The following is a 25,584-nucleotide window of genomic DNA, read 5'->3' on the forward strand; positions in this document are numbered from 1 at the left end:
AGACATAGTCATTAGCCACAATAAGAATTACCCAACACCCTTAAAGAATACAAAGCTCATATTGCCCAAATCCCAAACTTCAAAATTACAGAACCATATAAGAGCCCTTCCACTGTTGGTTGATCTGCTGTCCCAGAACTGCACACTGTGTGTGTGTGTGTGTGTGTGTTGGTTCTCTTCACCAATAGACAGAATCTTTCTTTCCAATCAGCCTCTATTTTATACCCAGCTTGGAACTGAACCTGGATATTTCTTCTAAAATGGCCATTCTGATAAGAGGAGTAAGAGGGGGGAGGGGATTGGGATTTTGAGTATTTATTTATTTATTTATTGGAGTTGTATGCCGCCCCTCTCCAGAGACTCGGGGCGGCTAACAGCGACAATAAAACAGTGTACAATAGTAATTTGGTATTGATGATTAAAAATCAATTAATATAAAAACCAAACATACATACATACATACATACCACGCATAGAATTGTAAAGGCCTAGGGGGAAAGAGGATCTCAATTCCCCCATGCCTGGTGGCAGAGGTGGGTTTTAAGTTGTTTACAAAAGGCAAGGAGGGTGGGGGCAGTTCTAATCTCTGGGGGGAGTTGGTTCCAGAGGGCTGGGGCCGCCACAGAGAAGGCTCTTCCCCTGGGTCCCGCCAGACGACATTGCTTAGTTGACGGGACCCGGAGAAGATCCACAATATATTGACATTCAGGAAGTTCCAGTAAACTTGTTAGGATTTGGAAAGAATTAACACTCCTCCTAGATCCTTATTTTGATTGTGAAAGTGCTGCATATCCTTGCCATTTTGCAAAGTAGGATTTTTTTTCTCCAAGTCTTGCAGGCTGACAATAGAATTCTAATTGAAATGGAAAGTGGTTTGCTTTTAACGCAGAAGATATTGAGTCAACTTTGAATGTAGAAAACCTGCTAACAGGGAAGGAGTGAGGAAGACATAGCTTCTACAAGCAGTTGCAGAGAACACTGGCTATGTTCAGATTTATGAGAATTGCTCTTCTTCAGTAGCCAAATGCAAGGGAGGTTATGTCCAGATCAACTACTGCAGGAACCATGGCTAATGTTTTATTTTCTAAATTTTCTTTGCACACAGTATGTCTTATATAACTTCACCAGCTGGTCTGGTGGAGGTGGGAAACATTTGAGAATTCATGTGAATGCAACATCTTTCCTTTGCTTATCCTCTCCAACCTGTTAAATCAAATAAGAAATATATAGTGTGTAGCAGAATACCTAGCCTGGATTAAAGCCTTAGTTATACCACACATAGAGTACTGCACCCAGATTTGGTCAGCACACTACAAAAAAGACATTCAAACTCTGAGAAATTGCAGATGAGAGCAACCAGGATGATAATGGGACTGGAAACTAAAACATACAAAGAGAGGTTGCAGGAACTGAGCATGGCCAGTCTGGTGAAGAAATGGACCAGGGGTGACATGATAAAAGTGTCCCAATACTTGAGGGGCTGCCACAGAGAGCAGGGGGGTCAGGCTGTTTTCCATAACCACCAGAAGGCCAGACAAGGAATTTATCTATCTATCTATCTATCTATCTATCTATCTATCTATCTATCTATCTATCTATCTATCTATCTATCTATCTATCTATCTACCTACCTACCTACCTACCTACCTACCTACCTACTTACTTACTTACTTACTTACTTACTTACTTATTTTGTCCAATACACAATACATATTGAAGAGAATAGACATGTAGTATTATATATAAAGAAAAGGATAGAAGAAAAGATATAAAAGTAGAGGAGAAGATATATGAAAGGAAGAAAAGATATATGATATATGAGATAAGGAGAGACAATTGGACAGGGGGACGGAAGGCACACTAGTGCGCTTATGCACGCCCCTTACTGACCTCTTAGGAACCTGGAGAGGTCAATGGTGGATAGTCCAAGGGAGAAATGTTGGGGGTTAGGGGTTGACACTACTGAGTCCGGTAATGAGTTCCACGCTTCGACAACTCGGTTGCTAAAGTCATATTTTTTACAGTCAAGTTTGGAGCGATTAGTTTGAATCTGTTGCATGCTCTTGTGTTGTTGCAGTTGAAGCTGAAGTAGTCATTGACAGGCAGGATGTTGCAGCATATGATCTTGTGGGCAATACTTAAATCGTGTTTTAGGCGTCATAGTTCTAAGCTTTCTAGAACCAGGATTGTTAGTCTATTTTCGTAGAGTATTCTGTTTCAGAATGTTGGACGGAAAGCTAACCAAAGAGAGATTCAGCTTAGAAATGAGAAGGAACTTTCTGATAGTGAGAGCGATCAACCAGTAGAATAGCTTTCCTGTAGAGGTTGTGAGCGCTCCAGCACTTGAGACTTTCAAAGGGATAGATAGATAGATAGATAGATAGATAGATAGATAGATAGATAGATAGGTAGGTAGGTAGGTAGGTAGGTAGGTAGGTAGGTAGGTAGGTAGGTTGGTTGGTTGGTTGGTTGGTAGGTAGGTAGGTTGGTAGGTGGGTAGGTGGGTAGGTTGGTAGGTGGGTAGGTGGGTAGGTGGGTAGAATTAATTAAAGACAATAAGCAATCATCCAAAATTTCCCATCCAAGGAATTCTTTCCTAAATGTTGGAAGCACAGATCATCCAGGTTTTCCCCATTTCAAAAAATGGAATGAGAAATTCATTAGCATCCCTGGGCCTTCCTTCCCTGGCTATGCAGAAATGATTGTGTCTTTGAAGCAGCTTTTCCCCATTAGACATTGTTACATCCTCAGGAACAGTGGAGCCTATTTAACAGACATCTTCCAAATCTGTTGGATTACAATGTTCAAATGGTGCGGGTGAAGATAAGTGCCCCTGCAGGCCCCTGGCTGGGGAAGTGTGTCTTGTGTATCAAGGATAGTATGCTGCCTTGCACAATAACGTCTGGGTATTCTCTAAAGATGCTGGATGGATGAGGTTAAAAGAAAAGGTGAGCTTCTGCATCTGGGAATATACTTTGGAATCAACTCCCTCCAGAGATTTGCACCACCACCCATCCTCCTGGCTTTTAAAAAAACTTTTTTTTTTAAAAAAAAACCTCTTTAAAAAACTTTTAAAAAAGTTTTTAAACCTCACCTTTGCTGGCAGGCCTGGGGCTGTTGAGCCCTGGCATTGTGCTCCAGCCGACAATATGAGTGTATGATTATGATAAGATGAATGCGGGTGCCTGTTTTTAATAATCCTGGGTTTTAGAATCAGATTTTATGTTTGGGTTTTTCATATGTTGCAGTTTGTATTTATTTATTCTTGTTTTGTAAGCTGCCTTGATTCTACAGAGAGGGGCGGCATGGAAATCTAAACAATTAAACCAGTGTTTTTCAACCAGTGTGCCGTGGCACACCAGTGTGCCGCAAGACATGGTCAGGTGTGCCGCGAAGCTCAGAGAGAGAAAGAAAACAAGAGAAAGAAAGAGAGAGAAAGAAAGAGCAAGAGAGAAAGGAAACGAGAAAGCAAGAAAGAAAGAAAGCGAGAGAGAGAAAGAGAGAGAAAGAGAGGGAGGGAAGGTGGGAGAGAGAAAGACATAGAGGGAGGGAGGGAGGGAGAGAGAAAGAGCAAAAAAGAGGAAAGGAAGAGAGAAAAAAAGAGGGATGGTGAGAAAAAAAGAGGGAGAGAAAGAGGGATAGAGAAATAGAGCGAAAGGAAGAGATAATTTTTTTGTCTAAACTTTTTTTAGCTACACCCCCCCCTCAATGTGCCCCATAATTTTGTAAATGTAAAAAATGTGCCCCTGCTCAAAAAAGGTTGAAAATCACTGGATTAAACAATCAAACAATCAAACAAATACATACATATATACAGATAGACAGACAGACAGAGAGACAGATGGCTTCTCCCAACTATAAAACATTTATCTTTATTTGTAATTCAAGAAAGAAAAGAATCTGCAGAATCAGTTTTGCTGGGCCAGGAACATCCTGCTAGCTTATCTTATCTAGGAACTGGTTTTCAGCCTGTTTCTTGCTGTTCTCACCACTTACTGATTCATGGCTGGATTCACACCAAGAACAAAACCCTGGACCTCTACTATAAGCCTGCTACAACTCTTACAGCTCTGTTGGCCCAAAGCAACTTGTGACAAGCAGAAAAACAACCCAGCTTCTTCCAAAGCCCAGCTGCTACCATTAGCTAAACTTCTCACAATGAATATAGCTCCACATGCACATGCAAAACAAATAAAAAGAGAAGACACCGAAGCAAGGAAGAACACAACCAACACTCTTTTTCAGTGTTGCACTTCCCATATGTCTGCAGAACAATGCAACAGTCGTGAACAGTTTAGCAGCAACAGATAAACCCTTCCCAGGGAGGAGTGGGGAGTGAACAGCAGAGTTGTGGGGGTGGCTGGTTATCTATGCAATTGTCTGTGTGGATGTCTGGTGGTACCGTGGAAACTACATACAGGTAGTCCTTGACTTATGGCCACATTTGAGTTCACTGTTTCTCTTGATAAGCAAGACAGTAGATGAGTCACATCCTATTTTAGACTTTTTTTGTCACAGGTGTTAAGAGAATTACAGCAGCTGTTGAGTGAATCATGTGGTCATTAAGTAAACAGCCTCCCGGAGTCCACGGAGAGGGCAGCATACAAAAATAATAAATAAAATAAATCTGGTAACCTGTTCAATAGTAGTAACTGTGAGAGGGATCTTGGAGGCCTAGTGGATAACCATTTAAATGTGAGCCAGCAGTGTGTAGCAGCGGCCAAAAAAGCCAACACAGTTCTAGGCTGCATTAACAGAGGGATAGAATCAAGATCACGTGAAGTGCTAATACCACTTTATAATATCTTGGTAAGACCACACTTGGAATGCTGCATTCAGTTTTGGTCACCATGATGTAAAAAAGATGTTGCGACTCTAGAAAGCTTGCAGAGAAGAACAACAAAGATAATTAAGGGACTGGAAGCTAAAATGGTTGCAGGAACTGGGCATGGCTAGTTTAATGAAAAGAAGGACTAGGGGAGACATGATAGCAATGTTCCACTATCTCAGGGGTTGCCACAAAGAAGAGAGAGTCAGGCAATTCTCCAAAGCACCTAAGGGCAGGACAAGAAGCAATGGGTGGACACTGATTTATTTATTTATTTATTTATTTATTTGTTTGTTTGTTTGTTTGTTTGTTTATTTATTTATTTATTTATTTATTTATTAGATTTGTATGCCGCCCCTTTCCGTGGACTCGGGGCGGCTCACAACACAATAAAACAATTCATAACAAATCTAATAATATACAATTTAAAATTTAAAATAGTTTAAAAAAAACCACCCCATTTTTAAGCAGACATACCTACAAACATACCATACATAAATTATATAGGCCCGGGGGAGATATCTCAGTTCCCCCATGCCTGACGACAAAGGTGGGTTTTGAGGAGTTTACGAAAGGCAAGTAGGGTAGGGGCAGTTCTAATCTCTGGGGGGAGCTGGTTCCAGAGAGTCAGGGCCGCCACAGAGAAGGCTGTTCCCCTGGGGCCCGCCAACCAACATTGTTTAGTTGATGGGACCCGGAGAAGGCCGACTCTGTGGGACCTAATCGGTCACTGGGATTCATGCAGCAGAAGGCGGTCTTGGAGATATTCTGGTCCGATGCCATGAAGGGCTTTATAGGTCATAACCAACACTTTGAATTGTGCCCGGAAATTGATCGGCAACCAATGCAGACTGCGGAGTGTTGGTGTGACATGGGCATATTTGGGAAAGCCCATGATTGCTCTCGCAGCTGCATTCTGCACGATCTGAAGTTTCCGAACACTTTTCAAAGGTAGCCCCATGTAGAGAGCGTTACAGTAGTCGAACCTCGAGGTGATGAGGGCGCATAAGGAGAGAAGCAACTTAGAACTAAGGAGAAATTTCCTGACAATTAGAGCAATTAATCAATGGGACAACTTGCCTACAGATTTTGTGGGTGCTCCAGCACTGGAACTTTTTAAGAAGATATTGGATAACTATTAGTCTGAAGTAGTGTAGTGTTTCCTGCCTAAGTAGGGGGTTGGACTAGAAGACGCCTGATGGACCCAGAGGGCTTTCAGACGGCGCTTGGGGTTATTCCAGAGGCACTCATCCACAGTTCGGCGGAGTCTCTTACGGAGGCCTGGAATACGGCTGCTGCGGAGGCTCTTGACCGGATTGCGCCTTTGCGACCTCTCCGTGGCGTTAGACCCCGTAGAGCCCCATGGTTCAACGAGGAGCTCCGGGAGTTGAAAGGCCAAAAGAGACGTCTAGAGAAGCGATGGAGGAAGAGTAGGTCTGAATCTGATCAAACACTTGTAAGAGCTTTTATTAAGACTTACAAAGTGGCGCTCAAGGCGGCAAGATGCACGTACCATGCCGCCTTGATTGCATCAGCGGAATCCCACCCGGCTGCTCTGTTTAGGGTGACCCGCTCCCTTCTTAAATCAGGGGGGAGTTGGGGAGCCCTTGCAGAGTAGTGCCGAGGAGTTTAACACGTTTTTCGCTGATAAAGTCGCTCAGATCCGGGCCGACCTCGACTCCAATTGTAAAACAGAGTCGACTGACAACGAGTCAGTCGAGGTGACTGGGGCACGTACTTGTCCACCTGTCTGGGAGGAGTTTGATCTGGTGACACCTGATGAAGTGGACAAGGCCATTGGAGCTGTGAGTTCCGCCACCTGTCTACTGGATCCGTGTCCCTCCTGGTTGGTCTCGGCCGGCAGGGAGGTGACACGGAGCTGGGCCCAGGAGATTACCAACGCTTCCTTGGGGAGGGGAGTCTGTCCAACACTCTATAAAGAAGCGCTCGTGCGCCCCCTCCTCAAGAAGCCTTCCCTGGACCCAGCCGTACTTAATAACTATCGTCCAGTCTCCAACCTTCCCTTTATGGGGAAGGTTGTCGAGAAGGTGGTGGCACTCCAGCTCCAGCGGTCCTTGGAAGAAGCCGATTATCTAGGTCCCCGACAGTTGGGTTTCAGGCCCGGTTACAGCATGGAAACTGCTTTGGTCGCGTTGATGGATGATCTCTGGCGGGCCCGGGACAGGGGTTTATCCTCTGTCCTTGTGCTCCTTGATCTCTCAGCGGCTTTCGATACCATCGACTATGGTATCCTTCTGCACCGGTTGGAGGGGTTGGGGGTGGGAGGCACTGTTCTACAGTGGTTCTCCTCCTACCTCTCTGGCCGGTCGCAGTCGGTGTTAGTGGGGGGTCAGAGGTCGGCTCCGAGGTCTCTTCCTTGTGGGGTGCCTCAGGGGTCGGTCCTCTCCCCCTTGCTATTTAACATCTACATGAAACCGCTGGGTGAGATCATCCAAGGACATGGGGTGAGGTATCATCAATATGCCGATGATACCCAGCTTTACATCTCCACCCCATGCCCAGTCAACGAAGCGGTGGAAGTGATGTGCCGGTGCCTGGAGGCTGTCGGGGCCTGGATGGGTGTCAACAGACTCAAACTCAACCCAGATAAGACGGAGTGGCTGTGGGTTCTGCCTCCCAAGGACTATCCCATCTGTCCGTCCATTACCCTGGGGGGGGGGAATTATTGACCCCCTCAGAGAGGGTCCGCAACTTGGGCGTCCTCCTCGATCCACAGCTCACATTAGAAAACCATCTCTCAGCTGTGGCGAGGGGGGCGTTTGCCCAGGTTCGCCTGGTGCACCAGTTGCGGCCCTACCTGGACCGGGACTCATTGCTCACAATCACTCATGCCCTCATCACCTCGAGGTTCGACTACTGTAATGCTCTCTACATGGGGCTACCTTTGAAAAGTGTTCGGAAACTTCAGATCGTGCAGAATGCAGCTGCGAGAGCAGTCATGGGCTTACCTAGGTATGCCCATGTTTTACCATCACTCCGCAGTCTGCATTGGTTGCCGATCAATTTCCGGTCACCATTCAAAGTGTTGGTTATGACCTTTAAAGCCCTTCATGGCATCGGACCAGAATATCTCCGAGACCGCCTCCTGCCGTACGAATCCCAGTGACCAATTAGGTCCCACAGAGTGGGCCTTCTCCGGGTCCCGTCAACTAAACAATGTTGGTTGGCGGGTCCCAGGGGAAGAGCCTTCTCTGTGGCGGCACCGGCTCTCTGGAACCAACTCCCCCCGGAGATTAGAACTGCCCCTACTCTTCCTGCCTTCCGTAAACTCCTTAAGACCCACCTTTGCCGTCAGGCATGGGGAAATTAAACATCTCCACTGGGCACGTTTAATTTATACATGGTATGCTTGTGTGTGTGTCTGTTAGCATATGGGGTTTTTTAAATCTTTAAATATTTTAATTAATTGGATTATTATGATTGTTTCACTTGTTGTGAGCCGCCCCGAGTCTTTGGAGAGAGGCGGCATACAAATCCAAATAATAAATAAATAAATAAATAGATAGATAGATAGATAGATAGATAGATAGATAGATAGATAGATAGATAGATAGATAGATAAATAAATAAATAAATAAATAAATAAGACCTCCAAGGTCCCTTCCAACTCTTGTTATTTCTAAATCTGGCTTCCCCCACTGACTTTGCTTGTCAGAAGCCAGCAGGGAAGGTTGCAAATGTGATCATGTGACCCCGGACAGTGCAACCAACATAAATACTTGTCAATTGCCAAGCACTTGAATTTTGATGACCACAGGGATGCTGCAATAGTCCTCAGTGTGAGAACTGGTCTTAAGTCACTTTTTTCAATGCCAAAATAACTTGGAGTTGGCATTGGCATCCTTTGGTCTCGAAAGACCATGGTATCATAGAAACATAGAAACATAGAACACTGACAGCAGAAAAAGACCTCATGGTCCATCTAGTCTGCCCTTATACTATTTCCTGTATTTTATTTTAGGATTACTCAGATTGAGATTCCTTTTCCCCAAGTGCATTATTTTACATTTGGAAACATTAAACTGCAGTTTCCATTGATTTGACCATTTATCTAGTAAAGCTAAATAATTTACCATATTACAGATGCCTCCCGGAATATCAACCGTATTGCACACTTTAGAGTCATCGGCAAATAGGCAAACCTTCCCTACCAAACCTTCCCCTATGTCACTCACAAACATATTTTAAAAAATAGGACCCAGAACAGACCCTTGTGGCACACCGCATGCTCTGGACTCCCCAGAACATGAAGCTTGGGTAGGTTAGTATGGAGGATAGACTGCTACCCAACCTAACCCTAACCCAACCCTGAAATAACCCAGTGTAATGGCAAAGGCCAATACGATTGGTTCCAGCTATGTCCCAGGAATTATCAGAACGTGGCTGTACACAGTCACAAACTGCTTCCGAGACTTCAGATTTTGCCTCAAAGTTTACTCCTGAAGCCTTTTCCAATGATGGATATAGCTACAAGGAAGTGGAGATTTGCAATCAATTTTCCCTTCTCCTAGTGGTTGACCAGGGCGTCTTTCCTGTCTTGCCCTGCTCTTAGCATATCACATCCTTTGTAGAGATTGCCTTCATGACTGTTGACCTATTCTACTAGATTTCATCTGCTCAATCCACCAGAATCTGTCTTCACATGCTCGGGATAGACAAGTCCCTATCTCGCTGAAGGTCAAAGACCCATTGGCTACTCTCACCCTGGTTTGGTCTGCCTGTCAAAGCTGTTGCCTGGGGTGTGGCCGCTGTGCATGCTACAGCTACTATAGGCCATAATGATTGTTTCCTGATTGCTTATCTATTCCATGAGATGACAATCATTAAGTGTTGCACCTAATGATCCTTGACAAATATATATTTTCTTTTATGCATACTGAGAGCATATGCCCCGAAGACAAATTTCTTGTGTGTCCAATCACCCTTGGCCAATAAATAATTCTATTTTATTCTATTCTATTCCCTTAGTTGTAACGTTTAATTATTCACAATCAATTATCTTGATCTTTCATACTTTACACTTCAAAGCCATACTCCTCAATGCTAGCCTTTGTTCCAGGACATTAAAATTCACACCCAGCAATATATCTACATAAAAAAGTGTCCACATATTGCCAACAAATGAATATTGCCACAAGGATTCATTCATTCATTCATTCATTCATTCATTCATTCATTCATTCATTCATTCACTCACTCACTCACTCACTCACTCACTCACTCACTCACTCACTCACTCATTCACTCATTTATCTATCTATCTATCTATCTATCTATCTATCTATCTATCTATCTATCTATCTATTTATTTGATTTGTATGCCGCCCCTCTCCGTAGACTCGGGAGGCTAACAACAATAATAAAAAACAACATGTAAATCCAATACTAAAACAACTAAAAAACCCTTATTGTAAACCTAATCATACATACAAACAAACATACCATGCATAAATTGTAAAGGCCTAGGGGGAAAGAGTATCTCAGTTCCCCCATGCCTGATGGCAGATGTGGGTTTTAAGGAGCTTACAAAAGGCGAGGAGGGTGGAGGCAATTCTAATCTCCGGGGGGGAGTTGGTTCCAGAGGGCCGGGGCCGCCACAGAGAAGGCTCTTCCCCTGGGCCCCGCCAAACAACATTGTTTAGTTGATGGGACCCGGAGAAGGCCCACTCTGTGGGACCTAACTTGTCACTGGGATTCGTGCAGCAGAAGGGGGTCCTGAGATAATCTGGTCCGGTGCCATGAAGGGCTTTATAGGTCATAACCAACACTTTGAATTGTGACCGGAAACTGGTCGGCAACCAATGCAGACTGCGGAGTGTTGGTGTTATATGGGCATTTTTGGGAAAGCCCATGATTGCTCTCACAGCTGCATTCTGCACGATCTGAAGTTTTCGAACATATATGCTGCACTTATGCCCTTTTTTCTAACTTTTCCCACAACAACCTTGTGAGGCAGGTCAGGCTGAGAATGGGAGAAGAGAAAGATCATGTGAAAGAAGGAACAGCTAGCCCAGCCAAGTTAGGGAGAAAAGTTAAACTCATCTTCCCTAGCATTTGACTAACACTTTAATTTAAACCAGGGGTCATCAACCTTGGCAACTTTAAGGCTGGTGAACATCAACTGGGAAATACCTGGGAAATTCTGGGAATTGAAGTCCTCCAAGCTTAAAGTTACCAAGGTTGGTGAGCCTTGCTTTAAAGTAGCCATCCCTCTCAAAGGCCTCTCAGTTGTAAAATGGAAGGAGATAGGAATGGATTTACTCTTTGTTTCTTCCGGGGTTTTTTTCTTCCAGGTAGTAAATGAGCTATTTGGGCAACTCGACTTTTTAAATGGTTTTAAATTTAATCCAGATAATTAAGGGATGTCTTCTCTCTTCTGTCTGTTGCCTTTGCATGCTGGGGAGAGGTAATTGGGGGGGGGGGGAGTTCTCCTCCTCCTTTGTGAATTTATTTATTATTTAGTTAGTTAAATTCACAGCCCTGAGGTCCTGGGTTGGACCCCAAATGCAAAGGCAGAACACCCTAAGATCCTCACAGTAAAATTACTAAACGGAGCCCTTAGATCTGCACGGGTAAGGATGCGCAAAGAGAATCTTCGGGCTTTTAAGTATTTTAACGCGTTGGACGGATCGATAGCCAAAGAGGTTCGTTTGAGGAGCTTGGGTTGAAGCCCCCCCCCCGCCCCCGACTGCTTGCTCGCCCTTCCGATGCAGGAATCAGCTGGAGGGGGTGCAGCTTGAAAGCTGAAGCTGAGACCCCAACCACCACCACCACCACCCGATCTCCCTTCAGCCCCTCCCAGGATCGCGCGAGTCCCGCTTGGCACTCCTTTGAGGAGGGTAAGGGGTGGTGGTGGTGGGACTCAGCAGTGAAGCAGTTAAGGCACGCCAGCCGTAGCTTCAGCATCCCCCCCCCCCCCATAGAGCCAGCGTGGTGGAGGGATGCTCCTCCGTTCTCTTCCCCCAGGCAAAAGTCACGTTGCTTTGGGCAGGAGAGGCTTTCGCCGCGAAGCGACCCCAGGTTTAGCATCCTCTTTCTTCCTCCTGCTATTAAAGGCGGTGGAAGGATGCCTGGAGCAACGGACCAGCCCGGGCAACGTGTAGAGAGCGCCGAGCGGGACTTTCCAGCGACAGCTCCTGAATAATTGAGAGCCGAGCAGTCACTTTGCCTGCTCTCAATTGGCACAGCGGCTTTTGGCTTTACCAGCTCCTGGTCTGGACCGGGATGGGAGGAGGAGGAGGACGCTCTCCAGCCGAAGCTCTGCGCCGAGCCTTAGCGGGCAAAGAGAAGAAGACGAGGGGGACCCAGTTCTGAAGGCAGCCCGGCTGGATTCCCCCCCCCCCCACCTCTGCTCCAAACGTTGTGCCCATTGCCTTTCCTTGCCAGGTTGTAGCCACAACAGCGGGGCGTCCTCCCCGTCCGCCAGCCCACCATGGCCTTGGTCGTGCGCTTGAAGAGGGTCACCAACCTGAGAGGCAAAGCGGACAGGATAGCCAAGGTGGCGTTCAGAGGTACATCGCCCTCGGTTGGGTAGCCTGCAGCAGAGGGACACCCGGAGCGATGCTGCAAAGATAGGGCGCCTTGTTTGTGTGCCGGTCTGCGTGTCCCAGGGAAGGGAAAGTTCTCTGCAGAGGAGGCTCAGCCCTGCAGAACAAGGGCATGACACGGGGGGAAGGATGCTCTCGCTCCCCTAGCGCTTGGGCGGCTCCATTCTGGAAAATAATAGTTCATTATCCCCCCCTCCCCCCCAAAATACCCCAAAACATTTTGCCTGGGCTAAAACTAAAGTTCTGTAGTCGGCAAAAGCCCCGGTGATGCAGCTCCTTCAATTGGGAGTCAAGTTATGTCTGAAGAACCCTCAGAGGTTCCAAACCAAAGTTTTCTCCTCCAATTAAGATATGGGGACTGAGTTACAGTACTATGTTATTGTTGACTAGTTTATGTATTTATTTTTAAATTTAAGGAACGGTTGTGTTTAGCTTTTTATTTTTATTAGATAGATAGAAAGATAGATAGATAGAAAGATAGATAGAAAGATAGATAGATAGATAGATAGATAGATAGAATAAAAAGAAAAAGCCAAATACAATCGTTCCTTGAATTTAAAAATAAATAAATAAATACATATGTATGTATATATGTATGCATGCATGCATGTTCCTATGTATGTTTTTAGTCGAGTCACCTGGCATACCCAAATAAGGGAGGAAGGTTACTGCTGCCTTATTCCAAGGGCCATCCATATTATTGCAAACCATATTTTCCAAACTTGCAAAGAACTGATAAAGAAATAAAGAGAGACTGGTATAGAACTATTTCAAGCTTTTTAGCTTTCGTTAGTCAAGCCATACCCTTCCAAGATTCGAACCTGGGCAACTATATATATATATAGTTATATATGACGGTCTTGGTATATTCGGGTTTCTTCCTGTGTAGGATTCAGAAATTTCTGGCGACGTTTCAACGAGGTCCCACTCGTCATCTTCAGGCTGGTGCTTTTGTCCTTGTTCTAGGGCGAACAAGGACAGAAGCACCAGCCTGAAGATGACGAGTGGGACCTCGTCGAAATGTCACCAGAAATTTCTGAATCCTACACGGGAAGAAACCCGAATATACCAAGACCGTCATACCTGTACCCGTGAAAATCTTTAAAAACAAATAGTTATATATATAGTTGCCCAGGTTCAAATCTTGGAAGGGTATGGCTTGGCTAATGAAAGCTAAAAATATATATATTTGTCAAGTACATTTTGGTAGTATACAAAGGTATAACAATTTTTATATACGTTATACTGTACTAGTGAGTGAGAGAGAGAGACATTAGGACACAAGATGAAAGGCACGCTGGTGCACTTATGCACGCCCCAAGCAGAAATTTTTGAGTTTCAAAATGACAGGCAGAAAGAAGAAAAGTGCCACTAAAAACTTCAAAGCCATTGAAATGACACGTGCTTTGAAAATGTGTGACATGTGGCGCACGCCTGCATTTCTGCAATACTTCGGACAGGGCAAGGTTTTTTACAATGAGTTACTCTTTCTGGTGGATGTAGCAAGTGGGCTGTGATAGGAGTAACAACCAAGTCACACCCCCAAGCAGCATTTTGTCAGATCCTGACATCAGAATATTTATTTATTTATTTATTTATTTATTTATTTATTTATTTATTTATTTATTTATTTATTTATTTATTCATTCATTCATTCATTCATTCACTTATTTACTTACTTACTTGTTTGTTTGTTTGTTTGTTTGTTTGTTTCTTTGTTGAATGTATATGCCTCCCAACTCCCAAAGGACTCTGGGCAGCCTACAACAAAGAAAAACATCTAAAAAGAACAATTTACCACACTCCCCCATTTTGAGGAGGGGGCTTTCTCAGCTTTTGCTGGAGATGCCAGGGTTGAACCTGGAACCCCTGGTATACAAAGTCTTGCTTTGAGTGTATGCACATAGCTTTGAAAGATACACATTGCCACTGTTTTCTATTGAGTTCTCATTACATATAACAATGCATATTGTTTTTATACAGCACTGCAGAAAGTTAGGGCGAGCACTAATGCTGATTTGGAAAGTGTAAACCTTTTGATCTTAACTTCGTGTTGCATCGGGGAGTGTAAGTTAGAGCTGAAATTAGAATGATTGGCTTGACTGAAGTTATGGTATACTTGTTTTCCATTAATCATTTATAGCACATTCTAGCATCACCTAATCAACCCTGATACAATATTACACCCTCCATCACCCTTGTTACAATGGCAGAATAAGGGTTGAATTATACTGAAGGACAGTACACAAGATTACTGGAAAAATGGTCTAGGATATGCAGTTGATATAAAATCTGACCTGACTTTTTTTCAATTGATATGTTCTATTAGAATCACAGCTTTTGCACGCCATCTCCATAGAGTGTGCATTTAGTTTACATGACAAACATAGGAACAAATAATGTTATAAGTATTATTTCTGAGATATCGAATAAGATTGTTCTTCTCACACAGAAAACATCTTGGACTTAAAAGTGAAAAGGTTTGCATATTCAGATGGTTCCCCCCCCCCCTGAAATTTAGAACCATTGATAAGAGAAAATAATGCATGGACTTTATCAACTAAAAAGAAAAATCAACTTGATTTTCTGAAGATGCCTAAACTATCTTTGGATCACTAGAGTTAAAGAAATCCAGCCCTCATTTCTTGATAGTTGTCTAACTTCTACACCAGCTTGCTTGCTTGCTTGCTTGCTTGCTTATCTATCTATCTATCTATCTATCTATCTATCTATCTATCTATCTATCTATCTATCTATCTATTTGTGTATTCATTTATTTATTCATTTATTTATTTATTCATTTAATTAATTGATTGATTGATTTTATTTATTAGATTTGTATGCTGCACTTTTCTGAAAACCCGGGGTGGCTTGTGTCCATGGGTTTATCCTTGTGTCTATGAGTTTGAGAATATAAATATATTTATCTATAAACTATCTCAGGCCAGGTCAAGCAGCAGACAAGAATATGTGGAAAGCCTAGCAAAATTTCCAAACAGAGCTAAGCATGCATCTTAGAATAGAAATATTATGCAGGACACACAATCTGGTGGCTTTCTGATAAATTGAATTAGACATTTTGGATTAGATCCTGAGTGTATTCGACTGGAACACTCCTACTTAAATTGTCTCCTTAGACCCCACATCAGTTCCAATCAACACATCTGCTGCCCTAATTCATTATAAGGACCAACCTTTCTCCCTCTCCTAGCTTTGAGCAGAAATAAAACTTGGGAGAAAGGAAAGAATTAGAAGGAAAACAATTGATAGGGAAAAAAAGAAAGAAAAAGAATGCAACTGTATGGGTTTAAGGAGTATTTCTTTACACATATTAATAATCTTAACTGCTAAAAAAGGATGGCTTTTTATTACACTTTTTAAAAAGGATTTTTAAAATACATGATTGTCATGATGGGGATGTTTTTATATCTTCTAATTCAAAAACATGGTACATGCATTCTCTCTCTCTCTCCCTCCCTCTCTCTCTCTCATTCTCTCTCTCTCTCTCTCTCTGTGTGTGTGTAGCCACAGGCTTTAAAGACATTTTTCTTTAATAAAAGATAAAAGCAGCTACAACTTACTCCTACATCTAAAGTCAAGGCCATCTTGCAAACAACATCTGTAACATACAATGGCAAACTTGTTACATATGAGGACAGGGTGACATTCCAGTTCTAATACAGTGATACATTGTCTTACAAACTTAATTGGTTCCGGGACAAGGTTCTTAAGGTGAAAAGTTTGTAAGACAAAACATTGTTTCCCACAGGAATCAATGGAAAAGCGATTTGCAAGCCCAAAATTCACCTCTTTTGCCAGCTGAAGCGCCAATTTTCGCGCTGCTGGGATTCCCCTGAGGTTCCCCTCCATAGGAAACCCCACCTCCGGACTTCTGTGTTTATGCGATGCTGCAGGGGAATTCCAGCAGGGGAATCACAGCATCGCAAAAACGAGCGCTTCGCTGGCAACAGAAATCCGGAGGTGGGGTTTCCCAGTGAAGGGAGCATCAGTGAAATCGCAGCATCACAAAAACACTGAAGTCCTCGAAATCCCACCTCTGGACCTCTGTGTTTTTGCGATGCTGCGATTTCACTGAGGTTCCCCTCACTGGGAAACCCCACCTTCAGACTTCTGTTGCCAGCGATGCGCTCATTTTTGTGCTGCTGGGATTCCCTTGCAGCATCACAAAAACATGGAAGTCCAGAGGTGGGGTTTCCCATGGAGGGGAGCCTCAGGGGAATCCCAGCAGCGCAAAAACTGGTGCTTCGCTGGCAATGGAAGTCCAGAGGCGTGGCATCCCAGCGGCGGTGGGTTTGTAAGGTAAAAATAGTTTGTAAGAAGAGGCAAAAAAATCTTAAATCAAGGGTTTGTATCTCGAAAAGTTTGTATGGTGAGGCGTTTGTAAGACGACGCGGTATCACTGTACTTAGACAGAACTTTTTATTTATTTATTTATTTATTAGATTTGTATGTCACCCCTCTCTGTAGATTCCGTAGACTTTTACAATATTGATGGTGATTTTTTAAGCATCTTGAATTTTGGAGCCTAGCCTCCCCCACCCCACTTAGGCTACTCTTGTCAGATTTTACTGCAGTCCAATTTGAAACTCTCCCGCAAATGGTTGTTGCACATGACTTAGTACCATGAGATTAAGTGGAACACTTCTCATCCTTGGAAAAAATCCAAATATTTGAGGCATATTGCACCATTCAGAAAATGCAGCTTCTCCCCGAGATTGAGAGATGATGGAAATCATCTTGTGGCGTGAAATCCACCCCCCTTTTTTGCCTTGAAATGCTGCTGTCTGCTTCCCTGTTATCAAAGATAAGGGAGGGCATTCTGAATATCTTCAGAGGTTCTCCCTTTTTTATGATCACATTTGCCAGGGCAAATGGCACACAGAGAATTCAGGGCTAGATCAAGAAAATCCTACAGCAATCTAGCATAAAAGGTATCAGGAAAGACTTAATGAACTCAATCTGTATAGTCTGGAGGACAGAAGGAAAAGGGGGGACATGATCGAAACATTTAAATATATTAAAGGGTTAAATAAGGTCCAGGAGGGAAGTGTTTTTAATAGGAAAGTGAACACAAGAACAAGGGGACACAATCTGAAGTTAGTTGGGGGAAAGATCAAAAGCAACATGAGAAAATATTATTTTACTGAAAGAGTAGTAGATCCTTGGAACAAACTTCCAGCAGACGTGGTAGATAAATCCACAGTAACTGAATTTAAAAATGCCTGGGATAAACATATATCCATCCTAAGATAAAATACAGAAAATAGTATAAGGGCAGACTAGATGGACCATGAGGTCTTTTTCTGCCGTCAGACTTCTATGTTTCTATGTTTCTAGCCTTAATCTAGAGAGTTGTGCTGAGAAAATTGATTTTTTCAAAAAATTATTAGAGTGGGAAGGGACCTTGTAGTCAGTGAAGGGCTACCAAAAATTTTACTACCACACTGTGAGCATGGCTTATGCAGGACACTCTGCATTTTCTTTCAACATCTTTCAGTGCAAATTGGGTGCTCTGGGGTGGAGCTCCATTTTTGCTACCCCATGGCATTTCCCCCCCCCCCGTCTGCCTGGGCAGCAGCCCACCCCTGCTTGTAGGCCATCTAATTGAACCCTTCCCTCCCTCCAACTCAAGCTGGAGTACCTACATTATTTCAGACAAATGGCAGTCTGAATCTTCTCTTGAATGTCTCAAGTGTTGGAACACTCACAACCTCCACAGGCAAGTTGCTCCACTGGTTGATTGCTCTCAATGCGTTGTCCATGTGATATTATTATTATTATTATTATTATTGTTGTTGTTGTTGTTGTTGTTGTTGTTATTATTATTATTATTATTATTTATTAGATTTGTATGCCACCCCTCTCCGAAGACTCAGGGCGGCTCACAACAATAGTAAAACAATGTCAAAGAACAAATCTAATATTAAAAAGAAACCCATATAAAACCACTCATTTAAAACCAAACAGCACATACATACCAATCATAAAATATAAAAGCCTAGGGAGGTATCTCAGTTCCCCCATGCCTGGTGAGATAGGTGGGTCTTGAGTAATTTATGAAAGACAAAGAGGGTGGGAGCAGTTCTGATCTCCGGGGGGAGTTGATTCCAGAGGGCTGGGGCTGCCACAGAGAAGGCTCTTCCCCTGGGGCCCGCCAAATGACATTGGGACCTTATCAGCCGCTGGGATTCATGCGGTAGCAGGTGATTCCGGAGATACTCTGGTCCAGTGCCATGTAGGGCTTTTAAAGGTCATAACCAACACTTTGAATTGTGACCGGAAATTGATCGGCAGCCAATGCAGGCCACGGAGTGTTGTAGAAACGTGGGCGAATCTAGGAAGCCCCACGATGGCTCTCGCAGCCGCATTCTGCATGATCTGAAGTTTCCAAACATCTGGTTATATAAATAAGAGATTAGCAAGGATGTTCCAAGTTTTTGGGACCAATCAACCTACTGTGGGAGATTCTGCCAATGGTAACAAAAGTTGGTAACAGCAATAGGAAATTAACAGTCACCAAACCATGGCATGTGGGTGTCGCATGCAAAGAACCAATTACCAAAGTTATTATCACCCAAAGTTATCCAAAATGCAAGGGGGAATGCCCCTTGACAAGAAGTATCCCTAGAACTATTTTTGATGCTATATAATAACAATGACAAGTCCAAACATCTTATGCATATGTTATTTTACGTATTTTTATTTATGTTATTTTTTATGGAGTTCTTGATGGTCTCTGACTTTGGCTGTTTGCTTGCAGATGTTTCATCATCCAGCTAGATTATATCATCAGTTCAAAAGAGTGTGAGATTTATTCCTGCTTCTATACTTGCCTTGCAGTTTTGGTGGGCGTGTGGTTTTCTCCTTGATAGTTTCTTGATTGAAGTATTGTTTTGTGCTTGATCATTTGACTGGTGTTAAATCCTTGTTTGTCCAGATATTGGTTTCTGAATGAAAAAAAATCTGAATGCATATATGTAACATTATTAAGCTGCAAACTTAGAGGTTTTATAGAAGAGTGGCATAAATACAGTATTTACACATAATAAACAATATTTTAATTTAGCATTAAAAATATGCATGGAAAGCCCCTACTGGATCCTTTCCCTAGGGTCTATGCAAGTTGGTCAGACTAGGCACTTATTTCTTTCCCAGCTTCCAGACTAATTGTTGGGACAAGAAACAGGAGAGGTCCAAGACTCAAAATTCATTTCTTTCTCTTATTTACTATTGAAGTCCCCTTAAATCAGTCTTTGTGGGGACCTTTACAGAATTCACATGACTAACCTAGATAGGTGGCTAATGACTGATTTCAGAAAGTTGAACCAAGCCAGATCGATTTAGTCCACCCAGGAGATCACCCAAAGTATACCGGAATGGAGACAAGACTGAGAACTCCTGGAAGCAGACAATAACCAACCATGTTCGAATTGTTGCCAAGAAAAGAACATAGATATGTTGAAGACATCACCAGGAGTAGAACCCGGTTTGACAATGGCTCTTACTTATATCCCTTTCAGTGTCAAGATGTACTTACGGTAACTGCCACAATAGTCTTTTAATTCAGGCAGCTCCAAATAATAATACAAAAAATTATGGAGGTTAATCTGCTGGACACAGTTGAATGTATATTTGCCAGTCATATCTAGTTTGCAGATTACTGGAAACTGACTGGAGTAATATTGTCAGAATCATTTAAACTAATTTTCTCTTTATGAGATTTTTCACTAAAATTACTTTTCAAAGACCTATATTTCATGTACAGAGGAAAATTCATCAGGGAAAATGTTTGAGCAAAGACACATATACATAAAGACGATAATTATTCCACTGCAATCTTTTTGTTGTAATTTTTGTAAAAGAACAACAGTAAATCTTGGCAGAAAGATACAGATTTTGAGCAATATGTCTATTTTGGCACCAAGAAAAGAAAAGATTTGCAAAATATTTGCTATGCAAAACAAGATATTAGAGATGGAGATTTTTTTGGTGATGGTGATGGTGATGATGATGATATATTGTCTCAAATTCCCAAGCAGTGGATAAGAATTCCAAAGCACTGGAAATAATAATTCTAATTATTTTGATATTAAGCTGCTATACAACTTGTTAGATCTGGAACTTTTTCCCCTACAAAAGACTAATGGCTTACTCTCTGCAACTGGAAACTTCTGTGAGTGAAATTTGATCAACCTGCTGAAAGAATAGCACACTAGCTTTTCTCTTGTAATTCATTAAAGTGAATCTAACTTGATGATGGGGAAATTGTTGTATGCGATCCAAATGGGACTTGCCAAAGATCCTTCCCCAAAACTTACAGGAATAAAACAAGATTCCTGGTCTGAGAATTAAATTCTAGTTTCCTGAAAAGGATTTGACTGCATATGGTTATACTTTATTTAGACTGAGAACTGACTTTGAAAAACAGGTTGAAATGTAGGTCTAGTGATTAGGTCATCATATATAAAAATGATAGGAAGTCTGAAGGAAACCATCCTTATAACAATAACAATAATAACAACACAGAGTTGGAAGGGATCTTGGAGGTCTTCTAGTCCAACCCCCTGCTTAGGCAGGAAATCATACACTACTTCAGACAGATGGGTATCTAACATCCTCTTTAAAACTTCCAGTTTTTAGAGCATTCACAACTTCTGGAGGCAAGCTGTTCCACTGATTAATTGTTCTAACTGTCAGGAAATTTCTCCTTAGCTCTAAGCTGCTTCTCTTTGTTCAGCTTCTACCCATTGCTTCTTGTTCTACCCTCAGGTGCTTTGGAGAATAACTTGACTCCCTCTTCTTTCTGGCAACCCCTGAAATATTGGAACACTGCTATCATGTCTCTCCTGGTCCTTCTTTTCATTAACCCTGCTGTTCTGTTTAAGAAAAGTAACAAATCTTATGTTCCCGGGTCACCCTGACCCGGACCGAAAACTCTTCATTTGCAGTGCTTATGTTTGGTCTTTTTGAAAGCTTTTTTCACTTGGAAAGTAGTCTGAACATTTCTGCACACAATGATATGAAAATTGAAATGAAAAAAGTAAATCTTATTGGTTTATTTTGCGGATATAATGCACGCCCCCCCTGTTTTTGTGAAATTTTTTTCAATTTATGGATAGTTTTGCTTGCAAAATGCATTCTATTTTACTAAAGTTGGTATGGGATTGATAGCTTGAACATTTCTGAACATAATGATATGAAAATTGAACTGGAAAAATTGATGCATATTGGTTTATTTTGTTGATGAAATGCACGCCCCCCCCGTTTTTTTTAAATAGTCTTCACTTTATGGATAGTTTTGCTAGCAAAATACATTCTATTTTACTAAAGTTGGTGTGGGATTGGTAGCTTGAACATTTCTGAACATAATGATATGAAAATTGAACTGGAAAAATTGATGCATATTGGTTTATTTTGCACATAAAGTATGCCTCAATTATTTCAATTTATATAAAAATTATGCTGTTAATTTCAAACTTACATACTTTTTTTTAGTAAAATGAATTTGTTTCATAAAATTAGTTCTCTGGCTACAATGTGGTTGATTTTCAAAAGGATATTCCAAATATTTCTAGACAAATATGTATAAACAGTGACAATAATGGCACACAGCAAGGCCGAGGGGGGGTGGCCCTTTTGTGGCAAAAATAAACCAATAAGAACCATTTTGTTCAGTTCATTTATATTTTTCTTATATTCAGAAATGTTCATTTTAGTATATCAAACCTTTTTGGGGAAAATTCCTTAGGGATTTGTAGCCTTAAAAAATAGAAATTGACACAAAATTTAAAAAGGATGGGGGGAGGGGCTTTTTGATCAAAATAAAAATATAAGTCTCAATTTTTCCAGTTCAATTTTCATATCATTATGTTCATAAATGTTCAAACTAGTTTTCCAGTTGAAAAGGTTTTCAAAAAGACCAAATTCAAGTGCCTAAAAAAAATCATTTTGGTCCGGGTCTATATGACCCGAACAGACTAAGTGTGACTTTTTTTTTGCCCAGAAAAAAAAAATTTCCCCCACCCCCACAAATATTTTTTTGATGGTCAGCATTGTTAAATTGAGTAAATGAATGCCTAAGATTTTAAAGAATATTTCGGATTTGGAGCATAAAAAAATAAAAAGTGAAAATGGTTGCAAGCAGCTGAGGGGGGAGGGGAGGCCTTATTTCTGATGTTAAAAAACCAGTAAGAATCATTTTGTTCAGTTCCTTTATATTTTTCTTATATTCAGAAATGTTCAAGCTACCAATCCCACACCAACTTCAGTAAAATAGAATGCATTTTGCAAGCAAAACTATCCATAAATTGAAAATTTTTTCACAAAAACGGGGGGGGGGCGTGCATTATATCCGCAAAATAAACCAATAAGATTTACTTTTTTCATTTCAATTTTCATATCATTGTGTGCAGAAATGTTCAGACTACTTTCCAAGTGAAAAAAGCTTTCAAAAAGACCAAACATAAGCACTGCAAATGAAGAGTTTTCGGTCCGGGTCAGGGTGACCCAGGAACATAAGATTTGTAACTTTTTTTGCCCAGCAAAAACTAAGCCCCCCACCCCCCCAAAAAAATTCTCATAGAGAGAACCCCTGAAATGATGAACCAGCATGAAATTTCAAGTTTCAGATATGCAGGGAAAATTTTTTACAGGGACTCAAACTTGGCTTCGGGTCGCATACGACCCGAACAGAACAGCAGGTAGCCATGCCCAACTCCTACAACCATTCTTCATATGTTTTAGACTCCAGTCCCCTAATCATCTTTGTCACTTTTCTCTGCACTTTTTCTAGAGTCTCAGCATCCTTTTTGCATCGTGGCGACCAAAACTGAATGCAGTATTCCAAGTGTGGCCTTACCAAGGCCTTATAAAGTGGTATTAACAATTCACGTGATCTTGATTCTATCCCTCTGTTAATGCAGCCGAGAACTGAATTGGCTTTTTTGGCAGCTGCTGCACACTGCTGGCTCATATTTAAATGGTTGTCCACTAGGACTCCAAGATCCCTCTCACAGTTAATATTGTTGAGCAATGTACCACATATACTGTGCCTGTGCGATTTGTTTTTCTTGCCAGTGTAAACCTTACTTTTTTTAACCATTAAATTTCATTTTGTTAGATAACCCAGAAATATTGAACTTCTGTTAAACAATGGCTATAAAGTCTCGTTCCATTTTTACACACTATGCTATAGCATTGTTACACGTGTAATGAAGTGGTGGGGCTTCAACCACAGAGTTGCAGCTATTTTGAATTGGTTTTGGAGAATTTTTTTGGGAATACTTAAAGAGACAAGAGATCAAATCAATACATCGAATGAAGCCAGTGTTCTCATTGTGCCAAGGCACAAATGACCAGGCTCAAATTATATTACCTTGAACACAATATACAAAATCCTAGCTTTCTGGAGAAGATTTCAACGCTGGGAAAGGCAGAAGGAAAGAGGAAGAGGGCGACCAATAGCAAGGTGGTTGGACTTATTTACAGTGGCAAAGAGTGTGATGTTGGAGGAGTGAAGGGCCAAGTTAGTAATGGAGAAAATCTACCTATAGGTCCTTAAGAGTTGACAATGACTTGATGGCCCCTAATCAATCAAGCTTTGGATGTCCCTGACATTGAGTCAAGACACTCAAATCAAAACCAATGAATCAGGCAAAACACGCCCATTCCTTGGGGAAAAGCCTAGGCAGACGCAAAGTCAGGCTTAAATACTATCCTAAGAACAACCAACATCAAGGGGCAAAGCTCCTATTGGATGTTCACTTTTATACTGAAGGAAATTAGCACCCACCCCTCTCCTAGAAAAATGAAATATCTTAGGAAATATTGAAAAAGAAGAATATATTTCCCTGGATAAAAAACGTATTCTAAAGACATAGCAGTTTCCTGTAGCTTCCTGCCTTCACCTACAGCTCCAGGGTGTTGGGATTAAGACCTTCACCTTTAGGACATGATAGGATTAGCCCTCTACCACAGGGCACCTGGAAAATTACCAGCACTCAAACAAGCCTGGGAGACAACCTAAAAGGTTAGCTACGAACTCCGCCCCTAGGGGGGTCTGACCACCAATCAGAGTGCCTTATATACACAGGAACAGGAAACTAAGAGGTGGGGCCCAAGGGCAGGTTCTTCTTATTACTGCTATCGGTGCAATGCGCATGCAGCTTCAGGTATCCTGCAGGCACGCATGCGCATCCCAGCAAGATTTTGGTTCTGCATGTGCGCAGGAGAGCCGGGGTGGCACAGCAGGTAGAGTGCAGTACTGAAGGCCACTGAAGCTGACTGTAGATCTGAAGGTCAGCGGTTCAAATCTCATCACCGGCTCAAGGTTGACTCAGCCTTCCATCCTTCCGAGGTGGGTAAAATGAGGACCTGGATTGTTGGGGACAATATGCTGGCTCTCTTTAACAAAGTGCTATTGCTAACATGTTGTAAGCCGCTCTGAGTCTAAGCAGAAGGGCGGCATAAAAATTGAATGAATGAATGAACGAACGAACGAACGAACAAACAAACAAACAAACAAATATGTGCACGATTTCAGCAATATTTTTGCTTCCGCGCATGCACAATCTGATACTGTTGGGGCCTAACAGAGGTTATAAAACTAAGGGACTTCCTTCTTTTTCTCTTCACCCAACATCTGGAAGCATGTGATCCACCTTTTCTGTTCAGGGACTCAAAGCATGTGCTCCTGTCCACCATTAAAACTTCTTTCCTAGAAATCTCCATGGATCCAGTGTCTTCTTCTCACTTGGAACTGAACCCAGAAAAATATTATTTACAGTAATACCCACTAGCTTCAGAATATTGTCTTTTTTCTTGACAAAAAGGCGGCACTTGATTGCAAGAATCATCCATTTTTGTTCCCTAAGAATGCTTCAGGCATTCATAAAAAATAAAGATTGGCCCTGGATTGTACATTGTGTTCTATAGCTGAACAATTTCCAGTTAGTCATTCCTTTCCTTTGAGAAAAAAAAAAGAGCAAACCTTTTCGCTTAATTTTTCTTGAAAGAAATGAAACCTGGAAGGGTTGGGAAAGTCGGGAGGTGATTATAGGCCCCAAATTGTAGAACTGGGACGTCTTTCTGGTATAGTTGCTCCAGGCTATTTCTCTGCACCAAAATGTACATTGCTCAGAAGGAAACGGCGGCTACAAATCATAAAAT

At 42.0% G+C, this 25,584-nt stretch overlaps 1 protein-coding gene across 1 annotated transcript in view; it reads left to right on the forward strand.

The window, feature by feature from the left end:
• Positions 1 to 12,281: 12,281 nt before the first annotated feature.
• The window catches only part of OTOF (otoferlin), a 263,931-nt gene continuing 250,628 nt past the window's right edge, over positions 12,282 to 25,584 (forward strand). Inside the window, exon 1 of the mRNA XM_070734905.1 lies at positions 12,282 to 12,360. Within this exon, the coding sequence (XP_070591006.1) occupies positions 12,282 to 12,360 (79 nt within the window). The remainder of the gene's footprint in view (positions 12,361 to 25,584) is intronic.

This window comes from Erythrolamprus reginae, chromosome 1 (assembly GCF_031021105.1).
Source record: "Erythrolamprus reginae isolate rEryReg1 chromosome 1, rEryReg1.hap1, whole genome shotgun sequence".
In the NCBI taxonomy this organism is placed as follows: Eukaryota; Metazoa; Chordata; class Lepidosauria; order Squamata; family Dipsadidae; genus Erythrolamprus; species Erythrolamprus reginae.